The sequence below is a fragment of the Carcharodon carcharias genome, chromosome 3, assembly GCF_017639515.1.
Source record: "Carcharodon carcharias isolate sCarCar2 chromosome 3, sCarCar2.pri, whole genome shotgun sequence".
Lineage (NCBI taxonomy): Eukaryota > Metazoa > Chordata > Chondrichthyes > Lamniformes > Lamnidae > Carcharodon > Carcharodon carcharias.
Genome location: NC_054469.1, coordinates 205448902 through 205468286, shown reverse-complemented (window position 1 = coordinate 205468286; position 19385 = coordinate 205448902). Strand labels below are relative to the sequence as shown.

The window sequence follows — 19385 nt, the reverse complement described above, 5'->3', positions numbered from 1 at the left end:
GACCTCCAAACTGATATGATTGTAATCACTGCAAGTATTGAAAGAGAAGTGATAATGTGTTCATCTAATAATCAGCTGCTGGAGAAAACTCATTTAGAAGAGAAAACAGGAATAGAAACCATCACATTATTATGGGTTGTTTTCACAAATGTGCATCTTGTTGCTTGTGAAAAATTGGGAACTTTTTATTTCAAAATCTCACTAAACTGCAGTTTACAATGCGTCTGTATACAAGCAATTGGTTCAGTAATTAAGTAATATTAAAACTACATACCAAAAGTATGCAACATACTGTGATTAATACTGAAATATGTAAATACTGAAGTATACACCAGTTTTATAATTGGTTGTATTTAAATATTTAATGTTCTTTAGATCAATATGCTCAATAATTAACACCTATGCTTAATAATGAAACACGAATCATTGTTTGCAATGATTCTTTTTTTATGTATAGCTGAAACTAATCGACAATTTGAAATGTCTTTCAGTTTCGTCTATCTTATTATTTTAACCATGAAAATGCTAAAAAAAAAATCCCTGACCCTTTACAATAAACATTCTTTTCTTATTTGGCACAGTTCTGATCTCACCAAGATGTGATGGGCACTTTTTAAAAAATAAAATATATGCACACAGTGGACTCTGCTGTTAAAGACCAGCAAGGGACCGGCGCAATCATGTTCAAACAATCGCTGCCCCAAGCACCTGGCACCAACTGTGTGTTTATTTTAACAAAGGCAACAAAATTAGACATTTTACAGCTGTCCATCCGGTTGCTGATGCTGTACTCACTGTTTCTGAATTGGTTTCCTCCGTTTTCTGCCCGCATACATACACTCGCCGAGCGGAATCATGGCTTTTGAGACCTGCCAACAGTTACAGGTGCTACTTTAGTCACTCGAGTTCAGTCCACTTCACTCCGTGCCATCGCAACCCTTTATTATATTGTTCTCTAAGTGATGCATGTACGGCATTAGTGTCTCATCAAACTAATTGTTCTTTCCTTTAGTCTCCACGTCAGGTTAGCAACATGATATGAAGTATAATCACATTTTAAAACTTTTCATTATTGCTTTAAAAGAGAAAGTTAATACTATATAGCCTGAATCGAGTCTATGAGTTGTCCAGGGCAACAGCCAATCTCTATTCAATCCTATGTATATCTTATCTGTGATAAAGAGTTGGTTATAAAACCCATATTACATACATGTCCCATTCCTGCAGCATTAACACCGAATTCCTGGTTTTACCTGTAAGTTGCTGCTAGTATCTATTTCCCCCGACTCTGAAACTGACCATCTCCTGGGTGTAATCGACATACCTGTCCCACCGCGACCTTTGGCGGAGCTTCGAGCTGTGAATATACTGCACAACACAGGGACAGTAAGGGTTGCTGTCACAATGCCACCTCTCGCTCACCAGTTGACACTAAACGCATACATACAGAAACAATCCGCCAACATGGGTCTAAAAGTTGGTGCTGATCATCATTAGGTTGGAATATGTAGCCCCGAGTGATGGTTTTGCCGCACTAAATAACCCAACCAAGCAATGCTCACTTCCTTATATTTCAGGTGCCGGATCCCTTTCAATGTCATCAGAAGCTTTGCACGCAATGTCATCCAAAACACTAACCAGAGTCGTGAGTGGAGAGAGAGCCCTCAAACTCTCACTCATCAGCGCGCACACACACACAGCACTGGGACTGAACACACCAAAACATTGAAACAATTAGACAACAACTATACACCCGATTTATCTCTTGCTGTCTCCGCAGACTTGCACATTTGAACATTTCTAATATTATTGATTATTTTCGGCTCCGGGTTTGGATCGATGCCAATTGCTCGGATTTCTTTCTAATTAAAAGGGAAAGTTCACAGCTTTATTCGTGGAGTTTCATTGTGGTGGGGTGGAAAGGCGGTCTATACTGCAGTGGTATTAATTGGTTAATCAAGGTTACTCGTGAAATGGCTAGACATAGAATGATTAAAGGAGCCAGTAGTAGCTAGGAAGACATCGCCTCCCCCAGCCTGAAGACCATCAGGCCCCCACCCAACGTCCACCTTCCATCGAGGACACCCACCTGGACTTTCCCCCTTCCCTCCTGTGCCTCCCTGTCCCTTACTCCTCTCCCTCTTCTGCTCTCCTGTACAAAAGGGGGAGGTTATTTCAACCTTTCTTCCCCATCCCCCCCCCCTCCCCCCTCCCTAGGGAGGAACTTTATATATATTAAAAATATATAGAATTATTAAAGGAAAAAGACCTGTAAAATTCCTTACAGACCGGGCAAGTCATATGGTTAACGCATAATGGTTACTATAACCCTACTTTTGGGAATATTCACCATATTAACGTCATTGACTGATAATCCCTTGAACACTCAACAATCCGCATTAAAGTGACATTCAGGTGAAAGCTGCTATGACATGTTTTCTTGGATTTATACCACATCCAGATTGAACGTCCGAATTAGTAAAGTTTGTAATTATTTATGTTTTATGCAAAATGATTTGGAATTTTCTTTTTACTGCAGTTATCTGGCTTTTGCTGATTAATTGATTGCTGAGCAGCTCTACCTCACCCACCTACTCTGATTTGTCACACTGCTTGTCCAACATCCAGTATTGGATGAGCAAAAATTTCCTCCAATTAAATATTCGAAAGTTGGAAGCCATTGTATTCAGTTCATTCTCACAACTCGGTCCACAATCATTATTGCAGTCCCTCTCCCTCTAACCACAGTTGGAGGTTAAACTGGACTGTTTGCAACTTCAGCCCCCTACTTAACATACGACTTGCAAAATATGAGCAGAAGTAGGCTATTCAGCCCCTCGAGCCTACTCCACCACTTGATAAAATCATGGCTGATCTGCTTGTGTTTCGAATTCCACATTCTCATCTATCCCCGATAATCTTTGATTCCCTTGCCTAACATGAAGCTATTTACCTCCGCCTTAAAAATATTCAATGAAGCCCCCTTCTGAAGCCAAGAGTTCCAAAGTCCCACAACCCTCAGAAAAAAGTTATCATCTCTGTCCTAAAAAGTGACACCTTATTTTAAAACAGTGCCCCCTAGTTCAGGACTCACCCACAAGAGGAAACATCCTTTCCATGTCCACCTTGTCAAAATCTTACACACTTCAATCAATTCACCCCTCACTCTTCTAAACTCCAGTGAAAACAAGCCCAGTCTGTCCAGCCTTTCCTCTTAACCCGAACTGAACTTCTGACTCCATATTCATTCTTTTACCAAGACTGCCAACTTCCACCCCTGCCTCAACTCTGCTGCTGAAACCTTCATTCACAACTTTGTTACCTCCAAGCTGCACGATTCCAATCATCCCCTGGCCAGCTTCTATCCTCTGTGAACTTGAGCTTAACCCAAACTCTGATGTCTATATCCTAACTAACACCAAGTACTGTTCACCCATTACCCCTGTGATCGCTGACCTACATTAATTCCAAATCTGGCATCATATCAGTTTTAAAATTCCCACCTGTGTCCAATTCCCCCACCTCCAACCGCATGGCCTTACTTCTCCCCATCTGTAACCTCCCCCAACCCCCCAGAATCTGTGCTCCTCCTATTCTGGCCTGTTGTGCATGCTCGATTTGAATTGCTGCACTATTGGACTTCACTCATCACAGCCCTAATCACTGGCATTTCCCTCAAACTACCCACTTACCTTTGTCCTTTCAAGTTGATTCCTAAAACCTACCTCACTGATCAAGCTTTTGACTGCCTGTCCTAATACCTTATGTGGCTCAACATCAAATGTTGTCTGGTTACAATCCTTTGAAGTGCCTTGGTATGTTTTTACTGTGTTAAAGGCACTATATAAATGCAAGTCATTTTTGATTAAGCATTACTGCTGCAGAGAAACAACAATCTATCTGGTCACATTCAACACAGCAAGTAAAAGTGTTTAAAATTGGGCAAAAAGTTCAAGAATCATTCACTTTAAATAACCTTTTTTAAAAAAAGGAATGAAGTCACAGGGAAAATGGAAAAGCAACTAAAATTTTCTATTTTGAATACCTGATTGAATGAAGCTGGTTTCTTGATGAAATCAAGTCAGAGTCCTCATGTTCCTTATAGGGGAAACTGGAGAATACCACCCTCTACTGGGCATATCCCTTAGTGCAATTCCAAAACAATTTGGGGCAGGTTCTAATTAAGATGAATAGTTATGTAAACTATTGTCATTTTTCTTTGGTTACAATAATCCGGCTAACATGTTCCCTTCCCAAAGTCAATTGTAATTCTCATTCATCTGAGCTATGAGTACAAACCAGAGGTTGAATCTGGGATCTATGTGCTCTGTATCAGTCCCACGAGATAATTATGGATGAGACGCACCATTTAACTCATCTTTTCCATCTATTCAGAGAGTGATGCTAAGATTACAACATTGGGTTGTTTCTAAATAATTCCAGGGTTTTTGCTTCCACTACACTATCACATGTTGATTACTTATTCAATTATCAATTTTTCTCATGGATAGGAGGGAGTTTAAATTAAACAGCCCTGATATCTCCTCTCACCACCCATCTGTAAAGAGAAAGGTGTTTTGATCTTGATTTTCCCCTTTATAAGTGGTGACACATTTCCCAACTGTTCAGTTTTGGAGTGATCCAATTTCTATTAAAAATCCCACAGCAAACTCATGATAGGATAAACTCAAAGAGTTAGTTTATTTGCACACACTCAAAACATTGGGGCAGGTGGTGTTATGTAGCCCTCTGTGCATTCATACAGTGAAGAGGGAGAAAGAAAAAAAAGATTTACAGAGCAAAGACCACAGAGAAAAGAATTATTGTTTCACGTGTGTCCAGAGTCCAGAATCAAAGGTCTAATGGTATATTCCTCCACAGAGGTTGGCAGGTTGAAAACTGATGCTGGATCCTTCACTTTTCCAGAAGAGATGACTTCCATGATAAGATAGGCATGCAGAGATGAATCAGCCTTGTAGGCGATGGTACAAAACGTCTAGTAGTTCTAGTAGAAACAGTGTAGATGGGGCAGGCATTCAAACCTGGACAGAGCCCCTTTTCTGTGCTGCTGCTTGGTAGATGAAAAGATGGCTGACTGAGCTTTGTAGCTCCACAAGACAATATTACAGGTTTCACCAGCTAGGGGCTCATGTCCAACTGAAAGGGACAATTTCTGATGTAAGTAAGCTTTGGAAGGTTATTGAAGGAAGACAAAAGCAAGATTATGGGAATTCTACTTCCATGTTCTGTACCAAGTTACTTCAGCAGTTACTGGGGCAACAGATCATGTGGACATGACATCAGAACATGAGATTAGAAATGATACAACCACATTTATAATAAGATATTAAATAAACTAATCAAATTCATATAGGCTCAAACCCCTGATCCAGACAGATTACAGCACACATTTTAAATAATCTAGAGAAGAGACAGCAGAGGTGCTATTACATATGATTCATTAGAAAACGATGCAATAACAGGGGGCTGGCAGTCAGATAACATTAAGGGATATAGAGTTTACCATGGAACTACAGACCAATTAGTTTAACATTGGTGATAAGAAAAAGAATTGAATCCCTACTGAAAAAGTAGAAAAAACCATTTAGAATAAAAGCATAATGAATAGTTAGTACAGATTTCATTGGGGTAACTAATTGAATTCTTTCAAATGGTAACAAAACACAAGTGTGATTTAGGAGATGTTATTTATATAGATTTCAAAAGCACCTTTAATAAGATGCCACATGAAGACTTTTGACTAACATCAGAACAACTTGTGTTGGGGACAAGTAACAGAATAGATAGCTAGCTACCTGCAAGACAGGAAGCAGAATAGGAGGTAAAAGATTATTCAGAATGGTGGAAAATGGGGTCCCACGAAGATTAGTGCTGAAACCACTCATAAACATACGTCCCCTACTCATCATTGTGATTCAGATACAGATACTAAGAGCTACTCCAGCTCTCTGCTGCCCTTGAAACAGACTAGATTGGGCCAATCAGGGGTGAGGGAGAGTTTTGAATTTGGTACGTGCCAGTGACACCCACATTCCAAGAACAGTTAAAAAGAACAAATGTGAATGGGATTCTGGGCTGCATAGATTAGGGCACGGGATACAAATCTGCACTGAACGGGCCATGAGTTGAGCTATTACTTGCAGCTTTAGGCTTCCAATTGTAGAAAAGGTTGTGACTTAATGCTCAGATTAGGACCATTACCGGGCCTGGCACAAGAATCTTGCATTTTACATTATATATCGGCAATAAATAGAACCACTGAGAAAAGACCTGTTGATATCAGGGGAATATGAAGGGGTATTTATCATTATTAAGTATGACAAATACAGCCAGCTGATGGAGGTGGTTGTACTTAAGGCTGACAATAAATGAATTGGAGGATCAGCCCTCATTACACCTGGAACACGCTTATATTGGTCCCGTGATTGGCGCTTGTCAAATTCATAGCTCTCGTCTCTTGATTGGCCCAATTTAGTCTGTTCCAAGCGAAGTAGGGAGAGTTGGAGAGGCTGTATCTGACTCAATCACAATGGTGAGAAGAGGGTTTTTTTTAAAATTGTGTTTTTATCCAAAATGGAATCCACTAGGTTGTAGTAATAAAAGTGTAACTTCTAAAATTAACTGTAGTGGGAAGTTTGAAAGTGTCGAGTTGATAAAGTGCGGGGACTGCATAACCAATTGTAAATAGTTATTGATGGAAGTATAGTACAGGAGCCTGTTGTACAAACTATAACGTCACAGTAGAGGAGTGGGCTTTTACTAGGGCCAGAAAGCTGTACTGCATTTAGGTTCGTTCACCTTGTGAACTTGTCCACTAATGGTTTCAACCGTCGGATCCATATCTTGCAATGAATTTCAAGTTTGACTCCAAGTAGTCTAACAGTTTGATTTTAATAAACGTGTGGAACTTTTTCAACTTTTATCAGTAGCATCCGTGTAGGTATAGATGGGTCCTCAACAGAAATGAAGGCTTTCTCCGTACAGTACTAGAAACGTTTCGCATCTCCCCTCCCGCCCGCCCCCATGGATAAAGTAAATGGGTTAAATGCGTAGCTCAAAGATTGGTGTGGGAGGAATGGGTTTCAGTTCATGAGGCACTGACATCAGTACTGGGGCAGAAGGGAGCTGTTCTGGTGGGATGGGCTTTACTTAAACCATCCTGGGGCCATTGTCCTGGTGAATCGAATAACTAGGGCTGTAGCGAAGGCTTTAAACTAAATAGAGGGGGAGGGTTCTGGAGAGGGGATAAGTAGGCTTACAAAGCGAAAGGATATGGTGGCATTGTAGGGCAGCTATTTAGGTAATGATACCCAGAGTATGACAAGGGACAGAGTGTGCAAACATTTTTTAAAAAGCAGCAAATAGGGCGAAAGGGGGGAACAAAATGGTTAAAAAGGCAAAACTGATGGCTCTTTACTTAAATGCACATTGTATTTGGAGTAAAATTAATGAATTAACAGCACAAGTGGAAATGACCTTTATAGCTGTTACAGAGACATAGTTATAAGGAGATCAGAGTTAGAAACTAAATATTCAGGGGTATGTGACTTTTTGAAAGGAAGGAAAGGGTGGTGAGGTAGCACCGTCAGTACAAGATGGAATAAGTATGATAGCAAGAAATGATCTTGGATTGGAAGATGTGGAATCCACATGGGTGGAGGTAAGAAATAAAAGGGGAAGACGACACTGGTGGGAGTAGTCTATAGGCCCCCTAACAGTAGCTATGCTGTTGAAGAGAGAATAAATCAGGAAATAATGTGGGCATGTAAAAAAGGCATATTAATCACGGGTGACTTTAATCTCCATGTAGATTGGGAAAATTAAATTGGCCGAGGTAGCCACAAGTGAGAATCCCGAGTGTATTCGGGACAGTTTCCTAGAATAGTGCATTGTGGATCCAACCAGGGAACATGTTATTTTTGATCTGGTAATGAGGCAGGTTTAATAAATGATCTTAGAGTAAAAAAAATCCCCTAGGAAATAGTGACTATAACATGATGGAATTTAGCAATCAGTTTGAGTGTGAGAAACTTGTTTGGAAACAACTGTGCTAAAATTAAATAAGGGTAATTACAGAGGAATGAGGGCAGAGATGGCTGGAGTGGACTGGGAAGGGACTTTAGCAGAAAAGATGATTGATGAACCATGGTAGACATTTAAGAAGATAGCTCATGACTCACGACAAAGATACTTCCCAGTGAGGAACAAGGATTGTAGGAAGGGGGTAAACCAAGCAAGTTAAGGGTAGGGTCAAAGAAAAAACACAAAATGTGGCAAAGATTAGTGGTAAGCGAAAAGATTGGGAAAGTTTTAAAAACCAACAGAAGATGACCAAAAAAAAGGGAGAAAATATAATTTTGAGGGTAAACTAGCAAGTAATATAAAAACACAGTAAGAGCTTCTTTAAATATATGAAAAGGAAGAGAGGTGCCAAAGTCAATATAGACCTCTTAGAGAATGAGGCTGGGGAAACGATGGGGAACCAGGGAATGGCAGAGGAGTTGAATAAATACTTTGCATCAGTCTTCACAGTAGAAGACAATAATAGCATACCAAAATTACCAAATAATAATGGGGCAAAAAAATTGAGGGTGGGGGAGGGTGGAATAAATACAATAACTATCACTAGAGGAAAAAGTACTAGGGAAACTAATGGGGCTAAAGGCCAATAAGTCCCCTGGACCTGATGGGTTGCATCCTAGGATATTAAAGGAAGTAGCTACAGAGACAATGGATGCACTGGTAGTCCTTGGATTCTGGAAAAGTCCCACAGGATTGGAAAACTGCCAATGTAGCACCCTTATTCAAAAAACAGGTAACTATAGGCCAGTTAGCTTAACATCTGTCATTGGGAAAATGTTGGAGTCTATTAGAAAGGATATAATAGCAATGAATTTAGAAATTCATAATCTAATCAAGCAGAGTCAGCCTGGTTTCATGAAGGGGAAATCATGCCTGACGAATAGAATTCTGAGGAAGTATCAAGTAGGATAGATAAAGGTGAACCAGTAGATGTAATATATTTTGAATTCCAAGAGGCATTTGATAAGGCACCACATATAAGGCTACTTAAGATAAGAGCTCATGGTGTTGAGGGTAGTATATTAGCATGGATAGAGGACTGGCTAACTAATAGAAGGCAGAGTTCGGATATGGGGGAGCGTTTTCAGGATGACAACCTGTAACTAGTGGGGTGCCACAGGAATCGGAGCTGGCTGCCACAATTATTTACAATACATATTAATGACTTGGATAAGGGAAATGAATGTAATATTGCCAAGTTTGCAGGTGAGACAAAAATAGGTGAGAAGGCAAGTGGTGAGCGTGATGAAGTCTACAGAGGGATGTACAGGTTAAGTGAGTGGACAAAAACGTGGCAGATGGAATATTAATGTGGGAAAATGTGAGGTTATGCACTTTGGTAGGAAGAATAGAGGAGCTGAATATTATTTAAATGGAGAAAGACTGATTAAAGCTGCAGCACAGAGGGATTTGGGGGTCATCGTGCATGAATCCTAAAAAAGCTAGCATACAAGTTCAGGTAATAGGTAAGGCAAATGGGAAATTGGCCTTTATTTCAAAGGGAAAGGAGTATAAAAATAGGGAAGTCTTGATAACAATACAAAGCATTAGTTAGACCACGTCTAGAATACTGTGAATAGTTTTGGTCACCTTATCTAAGGAAATAGAAGGCAGAGGGTAGTAGAAGGCTGCTTTTCTGAATGGAGAGCTGTGACTAGTGGAGTTCCGCTGTTTGTAGTATACATAAATGATTTGGAGGAAAATGTAACTGGGCTAATTAGTAAGTTTGCAGTCGACACCAAGTTTGGAGGAGTTGCAGATAGTGAAGAGGATTGTCAAAGGATACAACAGGATACAGATCAGTTGGAGACTTGGGCAGAGAAATGGCAGATGGAGTTTAATCCGGACGAATGCGAGGTAATGCATTTTGGAAGGTCTAATACATGCAGGAATTATACAGTAAATGGCAGAACACTTAAATGCATTGACAGGCAGAGGGATTTGGGTGTACAGGTCCACAGGTCACTGAAAGTGGCAATGCAGGTGAATAAGGTAGTCAGGAAGGCATATGGCATGCTTGCCTTCATTGGCAGGGGTATTGAGTATAAAAGCTGGGAAGTAATGTTCCAGCTGTATAGAACCTTAGTTAGGCCACACTTGGAACATTGCGTGCAATTCTGGTTGCCACATTACCAGAAGGATATGGAGGCATTGGAGAGGGTACAAAGGAGGTTTACCAGGATGCTGCCTGGTCTGGGGGTTATTTACTATGAGGAGAGGTTGGAGAAACTCGGATTGTTCTCACTAGAGTGACGAAGATTGAGGGGCGACTTGATAGAAGTTTACAATTGAGTGGCGTGGACAGAGTAGATAGTCAGAAGCTTTTTCCCAGGGTGGAAGAGTCAATTACTAGGGGACATAGTTTTCTCCTCCAATCTTAAATCTATAGAGGAGATGTGCGGGGCAAGTTTTTTTTTAAGTGTAGTGAGTGTTTGGAATTCGCTGCCAGAGGAGGTGGTGGAAGCAGGTATGTTGGTGGTGTTTAAGAGGCAGCTTGACAAATACATAAGTAGGATGGGAATAGTGGGATATGGACCCCGGAAGTGCAAAATGTTTTAGTTGATGGGCAATATGATCGGCGCAGGCTTGGTGGGCCGAAGGGCCTGTTCCTGTGCTGTACTTCTTTCTTTGAAAGATAGACTGGCATTGCAGGCAGTCCAGAGAAGGTTTACTAGTTTGATCCTGGGGTTGGAGGGGTGATCTTATGAGGAGAGTTTGAGTAGGTTGGGCCTGTATTCATTGGAATTTAGGAGAATGGGAGGTGACCTTATTGAAACATAAGATTCTTAGGGGGCTTGACAGGATAGATGCTGAGAGGTTGTTTTCCCCTTATGAGAGAGTCTAGGACCAGAGGACATAATCTGAGTGAGGGGGTCACCCATTTAAAATGGAGACGAGGAGGATTTTTTTCTGAGGGTAGACAATCTGTGGAATTCTTTACTGCAGAGGGCTGTGGTGGCTGGGCTGTTCAGTATATACAAGACTGAGATAGACAGATTTTTAATCAGTAAGGGAATCCAGGGTTATGGGGAAAAGGCAGGAAAGTGGAGTTTGAGGATTATCAGATCAGTCATGATCTCATTGGATGGCAGAGCAGATTTGATGGGCCAAATGGCCTACTTCTCCTACATCTTATGGTCTATTGAACTGTTTGGCTTTGCAGTTTAAAATTGGTTGACAAGAAGGCATCCACTTGGTGAGATACAAGCTGTGAAAAATTGACTTTATAATTTTTCAAAAGACTGGGTACCTGATTTCTGTAACAATGAATGTTAAAAGTGTCTATGCACACTGATTAAGATTGCCCACCCTCTAGTTTAATAAAACAGAATCTGGTGTAAGTACTCAAGTTGATGAATCGTCCCTTAAAAACTGGTGCAGAAATAGATTTCAGTTTGTAGAACTCGGGGTTGAAATCCACGTTGCACCTTTTTTAATGCTTGTGGCCTTTGCAATATACAAACTTCTCAGAGAGGCTTGTGATTCCCAATTTTTCAGTGATAGATGATTGGGAAGGGTCCAACTTGGGTGTAAGCAGTATTCCTGAAGGCTAGCGGTTATTAATTTTTGGTTCCTCCAATTGCACTGGCGGTGGCTGATTTGTGGTTTCGCAAGTAGCAAGGCAATGGGCACCCATCACTACAATTTTTGTGGCTAGCTATTTGGACACGGGGCCCACTTGGACCCATTTGAAAGTCCTGGCCAATTAGTTTTATTCCCCCTGCTCCATCAGGTCACAATTCTGAAACGTTAACTCTGTTTCTCTCCATAGAGGCTGCCAGCCTTGCTGAGTGTTTCCAGCATGTTGTTTTTAGTCCCACTCCCCCAGCTCCTTCCCCATAGCCCAGCAGGTTTTCAATTTTAAGTATATACCTATGATTTCACAATTCAGTGTCTCTTAGCTATGCTTGAGGATTCAGGAAAACCATTTTCTCAGTAGTTCAACTGAGTTGGATCAGTAAATAATTGTCTCCTTTTTCAGCCTATTGGAAGAAGTGCTAAAATGGTGCAATATGTAGATTACAGGATGAGGTGTGTACTCCAAGATGGGCGCGTCTTCATTGGTACTTTCAAAGCTTTTGACCGGCATATGAACCTCATTCTTAGCGACTGTGATGAATTCAGAAGGTTGAAGTATGTATGCTTGCTTTTGTATCTTTCTGCTGTATGAACAATGATCTGTATTTGCTTTGATTCCAAACATGCACATATCTCAATTCGCACCAAGCTCTGTTCACCCATTACCCCTCTGCTTGTTGAGCTGCAGTGACTCCCAGTCTGAAAAAGGCTCATTTTTCCTTCCATGTCCGGCCCATCTCCCGCGCATCCACCCACACGCCTTCTCCTCCCTCCCAGAAACATGATAGGGTTCCCCTTGTCCTCACTTATCACCCCACCAGCCTCCGCATTCAAAGGATCATCCTCCGCCATTTCTGCCAACTCCAGCATGATGCCACCACCAAACACATCTTCCCTTCATCCCCCTGGTGGCATTCCGTAGGGATCATTCCCTCCGGGACACCCTGGTCCACTCCTCCTTCACCCCTACTCCTCAACCCCCACCTATGGCACCTCCCCATGCCCATGCAAAAGATGCAACACCTGCCCCTTCACTTCCTCTCTCCTCACCGTCCAAGGGCCCAAACACTCCTTTCAAGTGAAGCAGCATTTCACTTGCATTTCCCCTAACTTAGTCTACTGCAATCGTTGCTCCCAATGCGGTCTCCTCTACATTGGAGAGACCAAACGTAAACTGGGCGACCGCTTTGCAGAACACCTGCGGTCTGTCTGCAAGAATGACCCAAACCTCCCTGTCGCTTGCCATTTTAACACTCCACCCTGCTCTCTTGCCCACATGTCTGTCCTTGGCTTGCTACATTGTTCCAGTGAAGCCCAACGCAAACTGAAGGAACAGCACCTCATCTTCCGACTAGGCACTTTACAGCCTTCTGGACTGAATATTGAATTCAACAACTTTAGATCTTGAACTCCCTCCTCCATCCCCACCCCTGTTTCTTCCCCCTTTTTGTTTTTTCCAATAATTTATATAAATTTTTCTTTACTCACCTATTTCCATTATTTTTAAATCTATATCTTTTATGCCCTGTTAGTCTTTCCACCCCACCCCCACTAGAGCTGTACCTTGAGTGCCCTGCCATCCATTCTTAATTAGCACATTCGTTTAGATAATATCACCACCTTCAACACCTTTTTTTCTGTCTGTGACATCTTTTGATTATCTGCTCCTATCACTGCTTGCTTGTCCCTACAACCACACTCCCCACCCCACCTTAAACCATCTTATATTTCACCCCTCTCCTAATATTCACTCAGTTCTGTTGAAGGGTCATGAGGACTTGAAACGTCAACTCTTTTCTTCTCCGCTGATGCTGCCAGACCTGCTGAGTTTTTCCAGGTAATTCTGTTTTTTTTAATTTTTCCTTCTGCTTTTATCCTTGTTTGAAAATCACTCCATGTCCTTGCCCCCCTACCTCTGTAACCCCCTCCAGTTCTACCACCCTAGGATTTCTGTTCTGCCAATTCTGGTCTCTTCCTCATCTCTGATTTTCATTGTTCTACAATCAATGGGTGGATGTGCCTTTACTGTCTAGGCTTTGTCATTTCAAAGGATGTTCCTTAAGACCTATCTTGGAGAGAGTGGCTAAAGTTTGCTCAAGTATTCTCATGTGTGATTGTGGTTGCAAATTTTGACTGTTTTGTGAATGCTTTTGTATGGTATCTTGAGAAACTTTATTACATTCACATAGCACCTTTTTAAGTTTCCTTTTGTTACCCAATTGGTGTAGGCCGAAGAACTCCAAACAAGGTGAGAGAGAAGAAAAACGGGTTCTTGGTCTTGTTTTGCTTCGAGGAGAAACACTTGTGACGATGACTGTGGAAGGGCCTCCTGTGAGAGAGGTAAGTAGCAGTCCACACCTCTCCCCACCTCCCCACTCACTCAAACTAATTACAAGGAGCACTAAATGCACTTGCTACATGATGTATTCAAAATTAGTAAAGTAAATCTACAAATGTACTGAGTGATGGTGGCCTAGTGGTAAGGTCGCTGGGCTAGTAATCCAGAGGCCCAGGATAATGTTCTGGGATCATGGATTCAAATCCCACCACAACTTCAGGTGGAATTTAAATTCAATTAATAATGTGGGATTGAAAAGCTAGTCTCTGCAATGGTATCTTTTGTCATAAAAACCTATCTGGTTCACCAATGTCCTGTTTAGGAAAGGAAATCTGCTATCCTTAGTTGGCCGGGCCTAGGTTTGACTCCAGAGCCGGAACAATGTGATTGACTCTTAACTGCCATCTGAAATGGTGTGGCAAGCCACTCAGTTCAAGGGCAACTAGGGATGTGAACAAATGCTGGCATTGCCAGTGACGCTAACATCCCATGAAGGAATAAATTTTTAAAAATTCAGATTGAAAACATTAACAATGTTCATATTAGAACTTTGTGCATGGAAGTGGCTGCAGACATGGGCTGTCAGTAGTGGGTTGAGGGAAGAGTTTGGAGTCAAAGGAGCATAGTGTTCTGAGCAGGTTTTGAGAGGTTAGTCATGGGGTGATTTTAATAAAAGAATTTTAAAAACTTTCAAATTTGGTTGTTAGCATAATAAACATTATTGCTTTCCTGCAGGGATGTCCTGTCCAGGTAGGATATCTTGACTTTGTTCTAGAACAAACATAATCCTTGGGTGCTTCCCAACAAACATAATTCTATTTTTTGAATCTGGTTGTAAACGGGCAAAATTGGACAATGTTACAAGTACTGAGTTGGTGCATGTATATCTGGCATGGAAGAGACAGGGATGGTCTAAACACCTGGCAAATTGAGGAAGATGCATTACAATATGAAAACAGAATTACCTGGAAAAACTCAGCAGGTCTGGCAGCATCGGCAGAGAAGAAAAGAGTTGACGTTTCGAGTCCTCATGACCCTTTGACAGAAATTGAGTGAATCCAAGAAAGGGGTGAAATATAAGCTGGTTTAAGGTGTGTGTGTGGGGGGGGTGGGGAGGGGGGTGGGGTTGGGTGGGGGGAGAGAAGTGGAGGGGGTTGGTGTGATTGTAGGGACAAACAAACACTTACAACCACACCAACCCCCTCTACTTCTCTCCCCCCACCCAAACCCCCCCCCCCCACACACACCTTAAACCAGCTTATATTTCACCCCTTTCTTGGATTCACTCAATTTCTGTCGAAGGGTCATGAGGACTCGAAACGTCAACTCTTTTCTTCTCTGCCGATGCTGCCAGACCTGCTGAGTTTTTCCGGGTAATTCTGTTTTTGTTTTGGATTTCCAGCATCCGCAGTTTTTTTGTTTTTATCTCTGCATTACAATATGTTGGGCACAGAATTCCCTAATTGCAAGCAGATCACAATTTCCCCCTCAGCCTGCATCAAGGCACTGACAGGAAATCATGTGGGTAACAATGAAAACTGGGTTGTGGGGAGAGGTGTCTCGGGTAAACTGTAAACTCTAGTTTATGGGTAATGCAATCTGGAAGCCAATATCCTATGAATCAGCCATGTGCTCCATTCAATTACCCCGTGCAATGCTGCCTACAACAGTATCACCCATTTAAAAGGCATATTTTCAACAAGGCATCCCTTTATGCAATTTATTGTTTTGTGAAATCTCTCGACTGGTCTTCTACAGCTGTAACCATACCCTTCATGTTCTATCTAGAAGTATTCTCTGCTGGCTTGAATAAGTTAGTGGCGGGGGGCGGGGGGGTGGGTTGGTGGTAGGAGATGGGGGAGGTGGTGGTAGGAGGGGGTGGGGGAGCAATGTTAATGGATAGAATAGAATAGTTTCAAATGTGCTATTAAATTTAGCATTACATTTTAAAAATGCAGATTTAACTATGCTTTTTCTCCTTCTGTGGTTCCAAATTCAGTCGTGCATGTATCCAAGGAAGTGGGCAACATAACAGCACTCAATGTTTGAATGACTTTATATTTCTTGCCTTGTATTTAAATAAAGTGCAATGTCACTTCAGTTATCAAGACACTTGTTGCTGAAGTGTGCATTGGATATTTAGAATATATTTTGTAACAGTAGGAAATATTTCCAATAATGAAGTGGGCTAGTAATTATTTGACTTCAACAAACATGGATATTGCACAGAGCACTCGTCTGATTTCAGGTCATGGGCTCAAGCCCTATTCCAGATAGTTGAGTTTGTTATCTGCAGAACTGAGGGAGCATCAGAAGAGTTTTTTAGATAAACCAGTGCCTTTTGTTCGCCACCCACACTGCCCCCCCGACCCACCTGAGTGGCTATTTGAAGACCAGCAGGGGAGCTCTCCTGGTGTCCCAACTTTATCCCTCAACTAAGATCTGGTCATCATCTCATTTGTCTATGGGAGCTTGCAGTGTGCAAATTAGATGTCACTTTTCTTACATTACAAGAGTGTTAGAATTTCAGAAAAATACAAAAAAAATTGGCTGTTTAGTGCTTTGGGGCTCAACCATGAGTTTGTGGAAGGCAAATTCTTATTTTGCTAGGGGATCTTGCTGTTCTATTCTATGCCCTTTGCTACCTTGGCCGTTACTGCACCGTGGACTAGTCCATTGAATATGAAGTTTGTTTGAAGATTTTGGGATGGGAAAAGGTGCCAATGCAAGCCTGTAATTGTGCTGTAGAGCATCATAACCTGCTTTGTCTACCAGCCTCCTTACAACAGCTATGACCAGCAGTTGCCTTTAGTATTGCACCATTGATACTTGTAAATTGACTACAGATAGGTGTGCTTGTCTCTCTTGTACAGGCTGCATGTGACCCAATGGTTCCTTTATGTATCTGTTGCTTTAACTGATTCAGGGAAGCAGAGATGACCAAGATCTTGCGTATACCCTCACCTCAAAATGTGGGTGCAAGAAATTGGAAACAGCAGACAACACATGTCATTGATTGAAAATTAAGTTTTAGACAACACAATCCCAAGGTGAGCACTCACTAAAATAGTAGGCTCTGATAAGGAGTGGCCACCTATCGAGAGTTGAATTTCTGGGTTTCTTTAAATCAAATTCTCTTTTCCTTAGAATAATATTCCCCAATTCTCTTTTTAATGTTTACACACAGGTTGGCATTTCCAGAGTTCCAGTTGGTGGTCCTGGTGTTGGTAGAGCAGCAGGGAGAGGCATGCCACCTGGCATACCAGTGGTTCAGGTACCTATGGGACTAGCAGGACCAGTAAGAGGTGTTGGAGGTCCCACACAACAGGTAAGGATAAACCCTTGGCAATGCATGTTTCAGATTCCACTTCTAAGCAGATTCTGGATCTGCTATGTTGCTCTTTTGAATGTAGCAGTGGCAACTTAGTTGTACTTGGGTATTTAGGTACTTTCAGAATAGTGTAGGTTTTGAAACAATGGAGTGGTGGGGGGAAAAAGGGGGAAGAATTTCAACTCCAGAGACATACATGGTGGTAATTTGTCTGTTGTATGCCTTGCCCACTTTTCCATTAACTAGTTGTTACCCCACAAGTTGAATTGCATTCCCATTATTTTGACCGATATGCAATTTGGAAACTCACTCCATACTGTAATGAGTATCCAACATTGACTGTAGGACAGTAATCCAAAATTAAAATTTATTTAAATGAATGCTAACAAGGTTTTGTGTGAGTGTTCTATATTTCAAATGAAGAACAAAAACCCTCGCTGCTGAAAGTGTGTATCTCCTATTTAGAGGAATTAGTATTGTTATGTTGCAGAAAGAAATGTTTCCAATAATGAAAAGCCTAGCAACTGGGAAATTAATGTACAACTGATTTACTGAACGTGATTGAGATGCAAAGATCAATTATACCTTGTACAGACTGGGTAAATAATTTTTGCAGTGCTTGGCTTAGTGGTAACACTTTTGTGCCTTTTACTTGAGTCAGAAGATCGTGGGTTCAATCCCTAGTCAAGGATTTGAGCATGTAATCTAGGCAAATTTTCATAACTCTAAGTGATAGTGTGACTCATTTTGATCTATCTATAAGATTTTGCATATTCAGTTGGGTAAGGCTTACATAAGAGTCAAATGGCAGATGTACATGGATCACAGTTTCACCTCTGGTAACTATTTTTAAAATGGACCTCACCTATGACTTGGGTGGCAGCACTCCCCCTTGAGTTGGAAGGTTGTGGGTTCAAGCCTCACTCCAGAGTCATGAGCAACAATCTTGGCAGTGCAATATAGAGGGAGAGCTGTACTATTGGTGCTGCTATAACTTAGATGAGACACTACATTGAGACTCTTGTCTATCCTTGCCATGGATTTTTTTTTTTTCACCTAATGTCACTGTTTTGAGGAGCAACAGAATTCTTTCTGGCATTCTGACCAATCCCCTCAACATCATTAAAATTGAACATTTGGTCATTTATCGCACTGCGTTAGAGACAATGCTGTACATAAATTGGCTGAAATACAACAGTGAATATGCTTTAAAAGGACTCTATTGATTGTGAAACCTTTGGTCATCCTGAGATTGTAAAAGGCATTATTTCTTCTATTGAAAATCACTAACATTTTGAAAGCTGCTCTCTGCAAGTTATTGAACATTTGATCATTTTTTTTGGGTCACAAGTGCTTGATCTTTGCACTGTATCACTGTATATCTATTGGGTTGTTTTATTTGCCATTTAGGAAATGGCCCCTCAGACTAGAGGACCTGGAGCTGCACCTACTCCTAGCTTTTCTGCTGTCCCTCAACCTTATGTCCCAATGAGGAGTACGCCGCCTGTTTTGAACCTTGGTGATCCAAGGCCAGGTAGGTTTTTGAGTATTTGCCATGACACTGATTGAGATCAAGATACATGATCAGCATCTGACCTGGGCAAGATTTGCAGATTCTTCTGAATATGCATTTGTTTGACTCATTGAAAACCACTTTGCAGGTTTAAAAGACAATGTAGGTGGTAATCTGGTGAAGAGTCACCTGCTTGTTGCAGAGCCTAGAGGAAAGATTATGATATCTGTCTGGTGATTGCCCAGGTGGTGAATTTGAAAGTTATACCCAAACAAGCTTTTGGCCTATCCTTGTCCAGAATGAATGTATTGTAACTTTTATAGTTCTGCACCAATTTACAAGTCTTTCCAGGCATCCAAGTTCTGAAATTGTCTTCCAAATCCTTTTCTTCTCATTGTTGGAACATGCATGCAGTGTAATGTGACAGTCGGTTCTGCTCATCGAAGCAGTTAGAATTTTTTAATAATAGGCCCTTTTATCAAATGTGTAATTGAAGGTGGCATTCCAGCTTCAAATAGGTG

At 41.3% G+C, this 19385-nt stretch overlaps 2 protein-coding genes across 3 annotated transcripts in view; one reads left to right on the top strand and one right to left on the bottom strand.

Moving 5' to 3' along the window:
* The window catches only part of LOC121276244, a 213998-nt gene extending 212447 nt beyond the window's left edge, over nt 1-1551 (bottom strand). For both annotated transcript variants that reach the window (XM_041184439.1, XM_041184440.1), the window contains exons 1-2: nt 1325-1551; nt 796-869 (exon numbers count right to left, since the gene is read on the bottom strand). In XM_041184439.1, coding sequence (XP_041040373.1) covers nt 796-857 — 62 coding nt within the window. In that variant the 5' untranslated portion in view covers nt 858-869; nt 1325-1551. The remainder of the gene's footprint in view (nt 1-795; nt 870-1324) is intronic.
* Nucleotides 1552-12094: 10543 nt separating this feature from the next.
* On the top strand, nt 12095-19101 carry LOC121276077 (small nuclear ribonucleoprotein-associated protein B-like). The gene is made up of 5 exons (XM_041184016.1): nt 12095-12237; nt 13911-14022; nt 17208-17348; nt 18762-18885; nt 19013-19101. Exons 1-5 carry the CDS (start codon nt 12107-12109, stop codon nt 19099-19101), a joined length of 597 nt encoding a protein of 198 aa, XP_041039950.1. The 5' UTR covers nt 12095-12106.
* The last annotated feature ends 284 nt before the right edge of the window (nt 19102-19385 follow it).